This window comes from Podarcis muralis, chromosome 7 (genome assembly GCF_964188315.1).
Source record: "Podarcis muralis chromosome 7, rPodMur119.hap1.1, whole genome shotgun sequence".
NCBI classification, from domain to species: Eukaryota; Metazoa; Chordata; class Lepidosauria; order Squamata; family Lacertidae; genus Podarcis; species Podarcis muralis.
Genome location: NC_135661.1, coordinates 84,033,479 through 84,049,803, shown reverse-complemented (window position 1 = coordinate 84,049,803; position 16,325 = coordinate 84,033,479). Strand labels below are relative to the sequence as shown.

Sequence of the window (16,325 nt, the reverse complement as noted above, 5' to 3'; positions counted from 1 at the left end):
AATCTGCATTTCATTAATTTCACTATTATTTTTAATAGTCCTTCACTAATAGTTCTCTTCATACATTTCTCTGCAATATTTCACATAGTCCTCCTTACAAAACTTCTTGCAATCCTACTAGCGTAATCTGTTGTTAATGTTTGAAGCCTTGTTGTGTTTTTATACAGTGGTGCTTCGCAAGACGAAAATAATCCATTCCGCGAGTCTCTTCGTCTAGCGGTTTTTTCGTCTTGCGAAGCAACCCTATTAGCGGCTTAGCGCTATTAGCAGTTTAGCGGCTTAGCGGCTATTAAAGGCTTAGCGGCTAAAAGGCTATTAGCGGCTTAGCGGCTTAGAAAAAGGGGGGGGCGAAAAAAATCGCAAGACTCGCAAGACGGAAACGTCTTGCGAAGCAAGCCCATAGGGAAAATCGTCTTGCGAAGCGCATCGAAAAACGGAAAACCCTTTCGTCTAGCGGGTTTTTCGTCTTGCGAGGCATTCGTCTTGCGGGGCACCACTGTATTATGCTGGAAGCTGCCCAGAGTGGCTGGAGCAACCCCAGTCAGATCCACGGGGTACAAACACCAACCATTTAGTTATTCTGATAACCGAGAGAAGAGGAATTGGGGGCTATGTAGCTCCCTATTCCCTACACTGACTGGCAGCGGCCCTTGGTTCCAACCCTGGCACCTGCAGGGCTGGGGCGGGCTCCTGAAAACCCCAGAGAGTTGCTGGCAGTCAGTGTAGGGAATACTGAGCCAGATACTGTTCGGATGCGGGAAAAGGCTCGGGGCACCAGTATCTGCTTAATAATAATAATAATAATAATAATAATAATAATAATTTATTATTTATACCCCGCCCATCTGGCTGGGCTTCCCCAGCCACTCTGGGCGGCTTCCAAAAAAAATATTAAAATACTGTAATACATCAAACATTAAATCTTCCCTGAACAGGGCTGCCTTCAGATGTCTTCTAAAAGTCTGGTAGTTATTTTTCTCTTTGACATCTGGGGGGAGGGAGGGTGCCCTCAGTGCTGGACCTCAGTGTCCGGGCAGAACGATGGGGGTGGAGACGCTCCTTCAGGTATACAGGACTGAGGCCGTTTAGGGATTTAAATGTCAACACCAACACTTTGAATTGTGCTCGGAAACGTCCTGGGAGCCAATGCAGATCTCTCAGGACTGGTGTTATGTGGTCCCGGCGGCCACTCCCAGTCACCAGTCTAGCTGCCGCATTCTGGATTAGTTGTAGTTTCCGGGTCACCTTCAAAGGTAGCCCCACGTGGAGCACACTGCAGTACGGGAGATAACTAGAGCATGCACCATTCTGGCGAGACAGTCTGCGGGCAGGTAGGGTCTCAGCCTGCGTACCAGATGCAGCTGATAAACAGCTGCCCTGGACACAGATTTGACCTGTGCCTCCATGGACAGCTGAGTCCAAAATGACTCACAGGCTGTGCACCTGGTCCTTTGCAAAGAGGATGTTGCAGGTTTGATCCCCAGAGAGGCAGGCCTGGAAGAGAACCCCCCTGCGTGAAATCCCTGGGGAGCTGCTGCCAGCCAGCGTAGGAAATACTGAAGTAGGTGACTCAGTATAAAGGCATCTCCCTGCGTTCCCAAACGCTTTGCAAACCGCGTGGGAAGCGAGCAGTGGAAGGGGCTGGTGGGAGCGGAGGGCGAGGTTTTCCGCCTTCGATTAAGCATTAAGCACCGTAATGGCCTAAAAGCCCGATGCTTCGTGTCCTGCCAGGGCCCGGGGGCAGGTGCAGAGCGAGAGCATGTGGCTCAAAGGCTCACGTGGCTTTGGAGGTCAACAGCAAGAGCCCAAGGGCAGCGGCCCCTGCGTGGGAGACTGGAACGCTCCGGGCCGCTGCTCTCAAACAGCAGGCGAAGTGGCCAGGCTGCGTCCGGACTGCGCCACTAGGGATGGCAGGAGGGGGCACACTTAACAGGGGGCAAAGCAAACCTAATGTTTCAAGGAGAGGGTGTCCCCCGTCCTCTTCTCCCCGATATAACATTTTTCTACAGGTACCAAATATTTTATTTCCTTTTCTTTGGGTAGCAGAGATTCTCAGCTGTCCTTTTTTTTTCCCTAAAAAAAAGGATGTTTCTAGACCTCATGATACCCTTGAAAATGTGTCGGCAAGAAAATCGCTGGGCGTCTGACAGGGCACCCAAATAAGAGAAGGCTCCCGGCCATTGAGGGAAAAGTCTTGCCTCGCCTTCCTCTCTAACAGCTAGCAAAAGCAGAGTAGAATATGCGAGGTAAAAAAGCAGATATTTTGTGAGGTAAGTAAGCAAACTGTGGCTCAGTTTCCACAATTTAATGCAGAGTTTTCTTGCAGTGAAATAAAAAATAGAAAACAGCACGTGTATTACTCTTGAGGGAGCCCGTGACTCCAAATCCCATCATCCAAGGACATAGCCAGGATTTTTGTTGGGGGGGGGCAAAACCGAGATGATTGGTCCGTTAGTTACCGTATTTTTCACTCCATAAGATGCACCTGACCATAAGACGCACCTAGTTTTTAGAGGGGAAAATGCAAGGAAAAGAATATTCTTTAAAGGAAGCGCTGAGCAGAGCCTGTATGCATCCCAGGCTCTGCTCAGCACTCCCTTTCACAAGCCGCGTGGAGCATGTGTGCGGCTCTTTGGGGCTTTTCCTCGAGGAGGAGAAGAGACTAGTGAGCTGCCCTTCTCCCTCCTCGGGGAAAAGCCCCCAAGAGCCGCCCACACGCTCCACGCGGCTCTTTAAAGGGAACTCTGAGCAGAGCCTCCCACCTTCATTCGCTCCATAAGACGCACACACATTTCCCCTTACTTTTCAGGAGGAGAAATGTGCGTCTTATAGGGCGAAAAATACGGTACGTATTTCTATTGTTTTGCTTGATCTATGGGGGGCAGCTGTCCCTCCTGCCCCCTCTTGGCAATGCCCATGACATCACCATTGAGCATAGGCCAAACTGGCTGAGCCTGAGCCTGATGGGAACTGGAGTCCAGCAACATCTGGAGAGGGCACAGATGTTCCCCACCCCCAGGGGAGAGGTCTTCAGGGACAAAATGAGCAATTGATCCAAATCAGTCTTTATGCCTTGGGAGGAAATGCCAAGCCAGGTCTTGGCAAACCAAAAACCCTCCACCTTCCCGCAAAAAAAAAAATCAAATCAAAGAGGGAGCCTTACCATCACACTTGAGACCCTGGCGTACCAATCCGAACAGCATTTCGCCGCAGTGGTCGCAGAAAGCCGGCGCGCGATAGGAGTGCACGTTGAGGGCGTGTGGTCGGATCCGGAAGTCCTCAAAAGTGGCGGAAGCTAGGAGAGGAGGAGAAGAAGGAAGGCGCTTAGAATAAGCAGGATCAGGCCCCTGGCCCATCCAGTCCGGTATCCTGGCCCACACAGAGCAGGATGAGAGTACAGTGGTACCTCAGGTTAAGTACTTAATTCGTTCCGGAGATCCGTTCTTAACCTGAAACTGTTCTTAACCTGAAGCTCCACTTTAGCTAATGGGGCCTCCTGCTGCTGCCACGCCGCCAGAGCCCGATTTCTGTTCTCATCCTGAAGCAAAGTTCTTAACCTGAAGCACTATTTCTGAGTTAGCGGAGTCTGTAACCTGAAGCGTATGTAACCTGAAGCGTATGTAACCTGAAGCGTACGTAACCTGAGGTACCACTGTACTAGAGTACTGCATTTAATACTATTCTTCCGCATAGATTGGTGCCTAAATTATTAGACCTGGGACTTCCACCGTGTTTGTGCAGGTGGATATTAGATTTTCTATCAAAACCGTTCCCAAAGGGTCAGGTTGGGTTCCCAGGTCTCTGCAGATCTCATCACGAATACGGGGACGCTGCAGGGGTGCGAGTTGAGCCCGCTTTTATATACGCTCTATACAGCTGACTGTGCCCTCAAATACCCCAGTAATAAGATCATTAAGTTCGCAGATGATACAACGGTGGTTGGTTTAATCACGGCTGGAGAGGGGGAGGCGGCCTATAGGAAGGAAGTTGAGCAGTTGGGGGAGTGGTGCAGGAAAAACAACTTACTCCTTCACTTAAAGAAAACAAAAGAGATTATTGTGGACTTTAGGAAATGTAAATTGAATATTCAGCCACTTATTATTGAGGGGAAGTGCGTGGAACAGGTCTCGTGTTTCGATTTCTGGGAATGGAGTTGAGAGATGACCTAACCTGGGGAGAAAACAGTAAAGACCTGATGAAGAGAGCACAGAAGAGGTTATATTTTCTGAGAATCCTCCGGAAAAACAATCTCTCAAAGGACCTGTTGATCACATTTTACCATTGTACTGTGGAAAGTGTATTAACTTATGGTCTGTGTGTGTGGTTTGGGAGCTGCACGGTCAGGGAAAAAACAATGCTGTCCAGGGCTGTAAAAACTGCGGAGAATAATTGGGTGCACTCTTCCCACCTTGGATCAAATCTACGCTTCCAGGGGCCATAAGAAAGCTGCAGAGATAGCGCAGGATAGTGCGCACCCCAGAAATGATCTCTTTCAGCTTCTGCCTTCTGGAAGAAGGTACAGGGTTATAAAGACTAGGACTAGCCGCCTGAGAAACAGTTTCTACCCAAATGCAATTCTGGTTTTAAACGCAGTATAGGTAAAGGTAAAGGGACCCCTGACTATTAGTTCCAGTCGTGACTGACTCTGGGGTTGCGGCGCTCATCTCGCTTTATTGGCCGAGGGAGCCGGCGTACAGCTTCCGGGTCATGTGGCCAGCATGACTAAGCCGCTTCTGGAAAACCAGAGCAGTGCACAGAAACACCGTTTACCTTCCCGCCGGAGCAGTACCTATTTATCTACTTGCACTTTGACGTGCTTTTGAACTGCTAGGTGGGCAGGAGCAGGGACCGAGCAACGGGAGCTCACCCCGTGGTGGGGATTCGAACCACCGACCTTCTGATCGGCAAGTCCTAGGCTCTGTGGTTTAACCCACAGCGCCCCCCGGGTCCCATGATCCATGGCATGTAGCCACAAATTCTTCTCCATAGCTGTCAACCTTCCCTTTTTTTGCTGGAAATTCCCTTATTTCTGTGCCGTTTCCCGCTGCTTCTCGCTGCTATCCCGGATTGTTAGATATCCCGTAGACTGTCCCCGGGACAGGTAAGGCTGCTGATCCCTTATTTTCAAATCTGAAAGTTGATAGCTATGAATTTATCTTCTAAAGCCATCTTAGCTGGTGTCCATCAGAGCCTCCTGCAGGAAGGAGTTCCGTAGTTCATGTGTGAATAAGCCCCTTCTTTTATCTGCCCTAATTCTTGCCATGTTCAGAAGGAGAGAGGGGTTTTTAAAAAAGGGAGCAGCAATTCAGTTTCAAGGATTAACGGAGCACAGTGGAACTAGGAAATTTCAAAGCAGGGAGGGGGGAAATAAAGCCCTCCCAATATCATTGCCGGACCTCCATAACATTCTCCAGACCACCCCTGCCTGGCCCTTTGCAAGGGCTTTGGAATGAGGCAAAGGGAGGAGTCACATCAATTGCTCCGCCCACTTTTGTCCCAGGCCCCGCCCACCTGACATTTGGCCCCCAGGAGCTTCCCCAGGAGGGGATCTGGCCCTCAGGGTAGAAAAAGCTTTTGCACACAAGGCAGATGCTGTAACGCTGAGCTATGACTCTTCTGATAATCTGCCACATAAAGAGAAGATAAGAGTCTACAAAAGTGCCAATGTTTTGTTCTCAGCTGAATGTGGTTTGTTTAGGTCAGCAGCCTGGTGCCCTCTAGATTTTTTTGGACTACAACTCCCATCATCCCTGACCATCGGTTGCAGCGGCTATGGCTGATGGGAATTGTAGTCCAACACATCTGGCAAAGGCTTCTTTAGGACTTACCGTTGCATGAAAACAGGCACAGGGGGTGATTTAAGCACCCTTGAGGAAGTGGAGATTCTAGATTGAGAGGCTGGAATAGTGCAGGTTATCTGACGGGCATTGCGTTAAATCATCTGTCCTGGGAGACCCGGATTCAAATCCTGCCTCCAGGAACGAGGCTAGCTGGGTGCCACTGACTGAACTCCACTCCCAGTCTAACCTGGTATCTCACGAGGCTGCTGCAAATCATTTTATCAAGGGCTGCCAGGCCGGACATTTAAAAGCGGACAGGGAAACAAGGCACTCTGTACTCTCTCAGAGACTCTCTTGCCTGTCCCTGTTTAGGAGCCCGTCCACATGCCCCAGCTGAAATAGTTTAGAAATGAGTGGCCTCTGGGAGACCTTGTCCTAGTCGCCATGTTTCAAGCCTGGCTTGCCTCGCAGGGTTGTTGTGAAGTGGAAGTGAGGGAGCAGCTGGAGGCTAACCCACCCTGGGCATAGCTGTCAAGCGTCCCTTATTTGGAGGGACAGTCCCTTACCCCAGCGCCATGTCCCGCTGCTGTCCCTTATTGATGGATGTCCCTTAAATTTCCTGGGTTTCAAAGGAAGCAGCTCCTCTCCCTCCCTCCCTGCCGGCCAGGGAGGAGGGAGGCTCCAACTGTGTTGCTTGGCTGCCTGGCCCGCCCCCCTCCGGCCTCCTCTCACCAGCCTTGGCCCCCGGGAACCCCTCCCCGCCGGGACTGGCGGGAGCCTCGGGCCCTTCCACCACCATCCTCCTTGCGGCCGCCGAACTGAGCGTCTCTGCCTGGGGCCTCCCCTCTGCCCGTGCCCGCTCCCGCTAGGCCGTACTGCGGCTGTGCTGCCGAAGGAACCAGATGAGATGGGCAGCCTGGCATGGTCTATGAATTGTTGAGGAGCCTTGAGAGGAGAGCGAGGGCAACCATAGAGAAAGCAGTTCAGAGAGAGGAGGAGGAGGCGCGAGCAGGTGTGCCAAGGGCTAAGCATAGAGGGGGAAAGCGGAGGAAGGACCGCAAGCGCTTCTCCCATAGATTTGTAGTGGTAGACTAGCATAGATGGTCTGATCTGCGGGTTTACTTCAGGCGCTATTCCCCCCCCCCTTCCTCCCGCCCCGCCTGATGAAACTGAGCGCTGCAGATGGAGCACAAGAGAAAAGATACAGAACTGCAGCAGCATCTTCGTAGCTTGGACTTCGTTTTGCGCAAAAAGTCGTTGCTGCTTGTAGTTATTTAATTGCAGTGTTTCATCAGCTGGTGTCTTGAGCAGTAACCTCTGGGAACGAAGGGCTAAAAACTGGCACTGCTCTCCAAAACTATCTGGTCCCTTTTAACTGGTCGACTAAAATCCCTTATTTTGGCTGCTGGTCCCTTATTTTCAAGGCTGCTGGTTCCTTATTTTCAAATCTGTAAGTTGACAGCTATGCCCCTGGGCTCCTCTGATTTTGACCCTTGTGGCCACCCTTTTCGCCCCAGGAAGAAGCAGCTGTTTTTAGGGGGCTTCCCTAGCCCCACCCAGGTACGCAGGAAGTGCCCCAGGTCCCTCGGGTGCAAGAGGACATCCGCCAGGAAGCACCTTCTACCGCCCTTCCCCCAAGCGGAGGAAAGGGGTTGTCTGTACCCAAAACCCACATCCTGCTCCGTTGCCTGGGCGTCGGATTCAAAAACATCACCTGCCTCCAGAAGCAAGCAAGAGATCTAGGCCAGGAGAGAGAAAAATACAGAGAGACAGAGAGGACTGTGCCAGCCTTTGCTAAGGAACCAGGGTGGTGAAACGGTTGGAGCACTGGACCAGGACTTGGCAGAGACCAGGGTTCAAATCCCGCCATGAAGCTAACTAATTAGAGTTTGGATGTAATCCTTGACGCCTCCCTTTCCACAGAGGCGCAGGTTACAACAACAGCCAAGGCGACATTTTTCCACCTTCGCCGCATCAAGCAGTTGGTCCCTTATCTTTCCCGCCCCGACCTGGCCACAGTGATCCACGCAACGGTCATCTCCAGGCTTGACTACTGTAATTCGCTCTACGCGGGGCTGCCCTTGAAGCTGTCCCAGAAACTCCAGCGGGTGCAGAATGCTGCAGCGAGGCTCCTCACGGGGTCTTTGCCATGGGAGCATATTCACCCAGTGCTTTTCCAGCTGCACTGGCTCCCGGTGGAGTACAGGGTCAGATTTAAGGTGCTGGTTTTGACCTTTAAAGCCCTTCATGGCCTAGGACCCTCATACCTACAGGACCGCCTCTCCCGGTATGCCCCACGGAGGACCTTAAGGTCCATAAACAGCAACACCCTAGTGGTCCCGGGCCTAAGGAAGTAAGATTAGCTTCAACCAGAGCCAGGGCCTTTTCAACACTGGCCCCAGCCTGGTGGAACGCTCTGTCTCATGAGACCAGGGCCCTGCAGGATCTGATCTCTTTCCGCAGGGCCTGTAAGACAGAGTTGTTCCGCCAGGCCTTTGGCTTGGAGCCAATTTGATTCCCTCCCTCCCTCTCTTTCTTTTTCCTTTTTCCTCCTATGATGAGATTGCTCCCTAATTGTTTTAATATTGTATCTTAATCTTTTAAATTGTATTTTAATCAACTTATTTTTATTATTGGTTGTTAGCCGCCCTGAGCCCGGTCTTGGCTGGGAAAAGCGGGGTATAAATAAAAAATTATTATTATTATTATTATTATTATTATTATTATTATTATTATTATTATTATTATCACCTTGCCTTCCCCAGCCAAGAAAGGGCTCAAGGCGGTGAACACCAGGTATAAAAACAATTGATTCAAATACAACTTAAAAACAAGATTAAAATACAACATGCAGCCTAATTTCTGTAGAAACTCAAATCAAAAACTTTTTGGGGATGAAAACTGGGCAGCCTTGGGGGGCCGGCCGCTGCCTCTCAGCCTAGCCTACTTCCCAGGGTTGTTGTGGGGAGTAAACAAGGAGTAAATGCACATTCCCTTCGAATCATAGAATTGGGAAGGGAGACCCCCAAAGGTCATCTAGCCCAACCCGCCACTGCATGGGACCCGCAGCCGAGCCAGTTCACGATTCCGCTAAGCCAGCTCACCTGAGAGCACCACCTCCACCAGGTCGCCTTCCTGGATGTCGCTGGCAGCTCGGACCAGCTGCAGGATGTTGGCCGAGGACGGGTCGTGTTTGAAGAGCAGAATCTTGTCGTAGAGGCAGTAGAATCCGCACTCGGGGAACTGCAAAGGAAGAGACAGAGGTGGATAGGGAGAGCCAGGGAAAACAACATGGGATCAGAGTGGGCATAAGGTTGGCACGCAAAAAGTTCCCACTGTGTTGCAGAGGTTGCCATGGCACTCTTTGTTTTTGCTCTAACTATTTACCCGTATTTTTCGCTCTATAAGACGCACCAGACCACAAGACGCACCTAGTTTTTGGAGGAGGAAAACAAGAAAAAAAATATTCTGAATCTCAGAAGCCAGAACAGCAAGAGGGATCGCTGTGCAGTGAAAGCAGCAATCCCTCTTGCTGTTCTGGCTTCTGGGATAGCTGCGCAGCCTGCATTCGCTCCATAAGACGCACACACGTTTCCCCTTACTTTTTAGGAGGGAGAAAGTGAGTCTTATGGAGCAAAAAATACGGTATTTTGTGTTTTTATCCTCTACAGTGGTACCTCTGGATGCGAACGGGATCCGTTCCGGAGCGCTGTTCGCACCCAGAAGCGAACGCAACCCACATCTGCGCGTGCGCGGGTCGCCACTTCCGCGCATGCACGTGACGCCATTTTGACCATCTGCACATGCGCGAGCAGCAAAACCCGGAAGTAATGCGCTCTGTTACTTCTGGGTCACTGCAGCGTGCAACCCGAAAATACTTATCCCGAAGCTACTTAAACCCGAGGTATGCCTGTATTTTCATCTTGTGAACTGCCCTAAGGTGTGTGTGTGTGTATCAGTATACAGTGGTACCTCAGGTTAAGTACTTAATTCATTCCAGAGGTCCGTTCTTAACCTGAAACTGTTCTTAACCTGAAGCATCACTTTAGCTAATGGGGCCTCCCGCTGCCGCACGATTTCTGTTCTCATCCTGAAGCAAAGTTCTTAACCTGAAGCCCTATTTCTGGGTTAGCGGAGTCTGTAACCTCAAGCGTATTTAACCTGAAGCGTGTGTAACCTGAGGTACCACTGTATATCAAAAGAAGGAGAATTTACAAAGCATGCTTTCCTGGCCTGGTGCACCTTCCAAATGCTTTGGACTATAACTCCCACCAGCCCGAGCCTGCTGGGAATTGTAGTCCCAAACATCTGGAGGGCGCCAGGTGAGCAAAAAGGGACTTTGAAGGTTTCAGGGAGGAGGGGTGGGAGCGGTGGTGGACCTACATTTTGGGGTCCCCAAAGCTTGAACTGATTTGGGGTCCCATTTGCAACCGGCATCAAGGTCTGGGCAACCACTGCTACCTTCTCCAATGGGTTTGTTCCAGATCATCACAATTGTTGTTGTTTTTAAAAAAAATAAAGCTACTACATCTCAGATTTTGATGAAAATCTCTGTACTGGATTATTGCTCCAATCCTCTGAGAATCTCTGGTCCCACAGGTTTTGAATCCTTCCTGTTAGTTTATCCAATTCTGCATAGTCCATTAATTTCGCCTGCCATTCATCTTTCGTCGGTAATTCTTCTTGTTTCCATTTTTGTGCCAATAAGACTCTTGCTGCCGTTATTGCATATAAAAACAGTTTACTATCCTGTCTGTTAATATCCTCCCCTACAATGCCAAGTAAAAATGCTTCTGGGTTGTTGTTGTTTTTTTTATTGTATATTTCAACATCTTTTTCATCTCATCATATATCATTTCCCAAAAGCTTTTCACTTTCTTACATTCCCACCACATGCGATAAAAAGATCCTTCTTTTTCTTTACATTTCCAACATTTATTTTAGCTAATTTCACTGGTGTAATAAGACACCCCTCCCCTTTCTATGCACTTCAATGCACTTGGGTGTTGCTCAGTTAACTCCAGCGCAGTCGGAATGCTGTTTGAACAGGGTTGCGGTGAAAGATGCAGGTTCATTCCTGGGACACCGCAGGGAAACGGGAAAGAGAGACAAGTCGCTGCAAGTTGGCGGTGGTTTCAGGTTCGAGCCCTTTGTGTACCCGGAGGTCAATCGCAGCAGCGGCAAACTTTTAAAATCCAAAGCAATACTCTGCGCTGACAGAAAGCTACAAACAGGGTTGCTCCCCAGTGAGTAACAATGTGCTCTGGGCAGCCAGGCGGGGAAACTTTCAGAAACCGAAAGACAGATGGTCCTTTCTTCGGGGCGAGTCACTGATGCGTCAGTACTCGAGGCAGGTCTTAAAAATGCGGGCCGACGAGATTTCAGCTCGCCTGAGCTTCACTGATTGGGCAGCGACTCGGCTGAAGCAACGGGTCGAAAGCATGACAGTTTGGTTAGGTGGAGAAACTTTATTTTGTGCCAGTGGGCTGGATCCTCATCCGTCGCCGCCCCGCAGGCTGGTTTTGACAGGTGAGTGGGGCAACCAGTCACCCAATGTCACTATGAGGCCATGTGATTGATGGGTGGGTCGTTCCGCCAGCAGCACGTCCCAAGCGCCCGGCAGCCAGCTGGTTTGTCGGGCGCCTGGGAACCGCAGCGCAAGGTGCTGGGCTGCTCCTGTGGCGCCAAGCGGTTTCCATGGAAAAACTGCTGCTAAAACAGAGCTTTTCTTCCCCCAGCTCATGGAATCATATACATTGGTACCTCGGGTTACATACACTTCAGGTTACAGACTCCACTCACCCAGAAATAGTGCTTCAGGTTAAGAACTTTGCTTCAGGATGAGAACAGAAATCGTGCTCCGGCGGCGCGGCAGCAGCAGGAGGCCCCATTAGCTAAAGTGGGGCTTCAGGTTAAGAACAGTTTCAGGTTAAGAATGGACCACCAGAACGAATTAAGTACTTAACCCGAGGTACGACTGTAGTCAGAAGGGAACTCCAAGGGTCAACCCCCTAAAAAGCAGAAATCTCAGCTAAAGCATCCATGGCAGATACGATATCATCTTTATTGTCATTGTCCCATACAGAACAACGAAATTGAAAAAATCTACATCAGACATTCAAAAACCAACAAGCCTGCTATCCCAGCTATCCCAGCCTGGTTAGCCCCCTAAAAACTCTGATACCCCATAATTAAATACAATATACTCCCACAGAGACTACCTTACACTGCGTTGAAACCAAAATCCCATTCGGGCAGAAACTCTTTCTCAGGCGGCTAGTCCTAGTCTTTATAACCCTGTACCTTCTTCCAGAAGGCAGAAGCTGAAAGAGATCATTTCCGGGGTGCGCACTGTCCTGCGCTATCTCTGCCGCTTTCTTATGGCACCTGGAAGCATAGATTTGATCCGAGGTGGGAAGAGTGCGCCCAGTTATTCTCTCCGCAGTCTTTACAACCCTGGACAGCATTGTTTTTTCCCTGGCCGTGCAGCTCCCAAACCACACACATCCTTCTCCTGTGTAGGCCTAAGAAAACTTCTACGATCTCTCACTGTTTATTGTAATGCTGAGCAATTAACAATTAACCCTCTCTCTTTCTGGGGTAGGGGGTGGCGCTCCTGGCAATCACTTCAATTATCCAAATATACCCATATTTCCTTAAAAGATTGCTGCTCTCCTGGAGTAATTCGTTGTCAGCGGCAAGGAATATATACACATGCACGCATGCATATATTCAGGCACCAAGAAAATGTTTCAGGTGTGGCTCATCTTGAATAGAGAAGGCTGTCAGACAACAGACAAACACCTGTCTTGCAAAGATGGATGGCGTGTGTGTGTTTTTTAAGGGAAGACAGCCGAAGAGAAGAGACGTTTCGCACAAGCTCAGGGAAGGAGCAACGTTCAGCCTTTCAAGCTTTCTGGTTGTAGTGAGACGCTATGCAAATCCCGGCAGTTATTTTTAACTCTCAAAGGTACCCCATCTGAAACGCTTTGTTCGTTCCACTTGACCTCTGAACTCCTCCTTCCTTCCTCCTTAAAGCAGAGAGGTCTTTATGATTTCATCGCAAGTGAGAGGAACTGGCTCCTATCCCTGCTCCTTCCCCCCTAACCATTTTTTTAAAAAAATGATGTGCATAAGAACGACCCTTATCCTGGGGAGCCTATGGAATTCACTGCCACAAGATTTTCACTTCGGATCCTCTGAAACAGTGCAAGTGAGACTCAGGGTGGTTCAGTGGTTAGAGAGCTGGACTAGGACCTGGGAGACAAGGGTTCAAATCCCCACTCAGGCATGAAGATCGATGGGTGACCAACATCCCTTTCAGCCTAACCTACCTCTCAGGGTCGTTGTGAGGGTTAAATGAGGAGTGGCAGAACCACCTTCAGCTACTTGAAGAAAAGGCAGGATAGAAATGCAATAAACAAGTAAGCAAACAAGCCATGTCTTGTGCCGGGGAAACTGTGGAATCCACTGCTGCAAGATCTTTATTTTTCAAAAATTCAGTTCCTCTATAACAGGGAGTCCTTAGACGCCAAAGAATTTTGGGGACAGCCACGGGGAAATTGCACTGGTATGGCACCCATCAGAGCCGCACCCACAAAGGGTTAAAAACCCACCACCAGAAATTGCAGTTGTGAATGCAGAAGGAACCACAGGGGTCCAATCTCAGTTGTGTGATCTCTGGCTTTTGCCGGTCTGTTTTGGACTACAACTCCCATCACCCACCACAAGCTAAAACTCCCAATTGCGCTAGCTGAGGCTGATGGGGAGTTGTAGTCCAAGGTGCTCCCTTAGACAGACTGACCACAGATTTCAGAACGTCTTGCTTCCACACGAAGCCGGCCCCACCATTAGACAGAGTGAGGCAACTGCCTCAAGCGGCCGCTTTGGTGGGGGTGTCATTAAAAGAGCGGCAAATACTTTTGTTGTTGTTATTGTTTAGTTGTTTAGTCGTGTCCGACTCTTCGTGACCCCCTGGACCAGAGCACGCCAGGCACCTCTGTCCTCCACTACCTCCCGCAGTTTGGTCAAACTCATGCTGGTAGCTTCGAGAACACTGTCCCACCATCTCGTCCTCTGTCGTCCCCTTCTCCTTGTGCCCTCCATCTTTCCCAGCATCAGGGTCTTTTCCAGGGAGTCTTCTCTTCTCATGAGGTGGCCAAAGTATTGGAGCCTCAGCTTCATGATCTGTCCTTCCAGTGAGCACTCAGGGCTGATTTCCTTCAGAATGGAGAGGTCTGATCTTCTTGCTGTCCATGGGACTCTCAAGAGTCTCCTCCAGCACCATAATTCAAAAGCATCAATTCTTCAGCGATCAGCCTTTTTTATGGTCTAGCTCTCACTTCCATCCATCACTACTGGGAAAACCATGGCTTTAACTATACGGACCTTTGTTGAGGTAAAGGACCTCTGACAATTAAGTCCAGTCGTGAACGACTCTGGGGTTGTGGCGCTCATCTCACTTTACAGGCCGAGGGAGCCGGCGTTTGTCCGCAGACAGTTTTTCCGGGTCATGTGGCCAGCGTGACTAAGCCGCTTCTGGCGAAACCAGAGCAGCACACGGAAACGCCATTTACCTTCCCGCCGGAGCGGTACCTATATATCTACTTACACAGGTGTGCTTTCGAACTGCTAGGTTGATAGGAGCAGGGACCGAGCAACGGCAGCTCACCCCGTCACGGGGATTCGAACCCCCGACCTTTCGACTGGCAAGCCCAAGCGGCACAGATAAACACACTTAAGACCTCATCGTAAAAATTGCATGGGGGGGGGGGAACTCTCCCAGAAGTCAGTTTCCAAGCCGTAAGCCAAGAGAGGATGTAGAGAGAGGATGTATGTGCTCCTCAAAGGCTCCCGGTTGGCACACACCCGCCATTATTTGATCTGTTGGAGTGTTGAGCAGCATTGATCCTCCATCACCAATAATACAGTGGTACCTCGCAAGACGAATGCCTCGCAAGACAAAAAACTCGCTAGACAAAAGGGTTTTTTGTTTTTTGAGCTGCTTCGCAAGACGATTTTCCCTATGGGCTTGCTTCGCAAGACGGAAACGTCTTGCAAGTTTGTTTCCTTTTTCTTAACACCGTTAATACAGTTGCGACTTGACTTCGAGGAGCAACTCATAGAACGCGGTGTGGTAGCCTTTTTTGAGGTTTTTAAAGACTTTGGTGATTTTTGAAGCTTTTCCAAAACTTTCCCGACACCGTGCTTCGCAAGACGATAAAAATCGCAAGACGACAAAACTCGCGGAACGAATTAATTTCGTCTTGCGAGGCACCACTGTAATAATAATAATCAATACATATAGGCAGTCGGAGGGTGGAGTAAGGGAACGCAATAATCCCCCAGTGCAGCTTCCGCTGTATGTTACAGGAAATAGGGGTTAGTGGGGACATCCCAGAAAAAAACACTCTTTGCCCAGAAAGCAAATTTCACCTATCTCTGACGAAGCAGGCACAAGATAATTTAATTTACTAAGAGTATTGTTGGCACAGAAATGGAAACAAGAAGAATTACCGACGAAAAAAGAATGGCAGACGAAATTAACGGACTATGCAGAATTAGACAAGATGACAAGAAGGATTCGAAACCTGCGGGACCAGAGATTCTCAGAAGACTGGAATAAATATGCAAACTATTTGAAAAGCAACTGTAATTGACAGATGACGCTAGCAGGACTGCAAGACGTTCTGTAAGGAGGAATAGATGAAATATTGTAAGGAAGGCTATGATGAGAGAGTCAATAGATAAGATAATTAAAAGCAATAGTGAAACGAAGAAATGTTAATTTTAAGTGAAAAAATTGGAAAAATTTCAGATGTGGTTGATGGAAGTCCAAAAAAAACTGTATGAGATGTGACCTATGTTGAGTGACTGTTGAAAATGATATATTAAAAAATGAATAAAAAATATAACAACAACAATAATAATAATAATAATAATAATAATTTAATTTACTACTATTATTATTATTACTATTACTATTATTATTTACATCTTGCCCTCTTCCCAGTCACCCAAGACGGCTGACACAAATTAAAACACAAAATACTATAAAACCTAAAAACACATGAATGATAATAGTTTAGAATTCTAATTGTATTAAAACATTTATTATTATTATTATTATTATTATTATTATTATTATTAACAGCAGTCTGCTGGGATAGCTCAGTTGGTACAGCATGAGACTCTTAATCTCAGGGTCGTGGGTCTGAGACCCACATTGGGCAAAAATGTCCCTGCATTGAAGCGGGCTGGACTAGATGACCCCCGTGGTCCCTTACATCCCGAGCAATTCTACGATTTACTAAATTTGTACACCATCCTCATCCAACGATCACAGGGAGGTTCACAACAAAACATAAGAGGATGCGTGAGGCGGCGCCATGATTTCACTGACATGAAGGAAACACTAATATATTCCATTATGCAAATGAATTCAAAGCTGTTCCATGACTGATCAGCTAGAAGGGACATAATGATTTATTATTCAAATAACTGAGCCTCAGCATCAAATCGAGCTGAAATACTTCTAAATATGCA

At 48.7% G+C, this 16,325-nt stretch overlaps 1 protein-coding gene across 1 annotated transcript in view; it reads right to left on the bottom strand.

The window, feature by feature from the left end:
- The window catches only part of PRKD2 (protein kinase D2), a 54,976-nt gene that overhangs the window by 24,053 nt on the left and 14,598 nt on the right, over positions 1-16,325 (bottom strand). Inside the window, exons 2-3 of the mRNA XM_028742146.2 lie at positions 8,885-9,023; positions 3,164-3,295 (exon numbers count right to left, since the gene is read on the bottom strand). Of these exons, the coding sequence (XP_028597979.2) occupies positions 3,164-3,295; positions 8,885-9,023 (271 nt within the window). The remainder of the gene's footprint in view (positions 1-3,163; positions 3,296-8,884; positions 9,024-16,325) is intronic.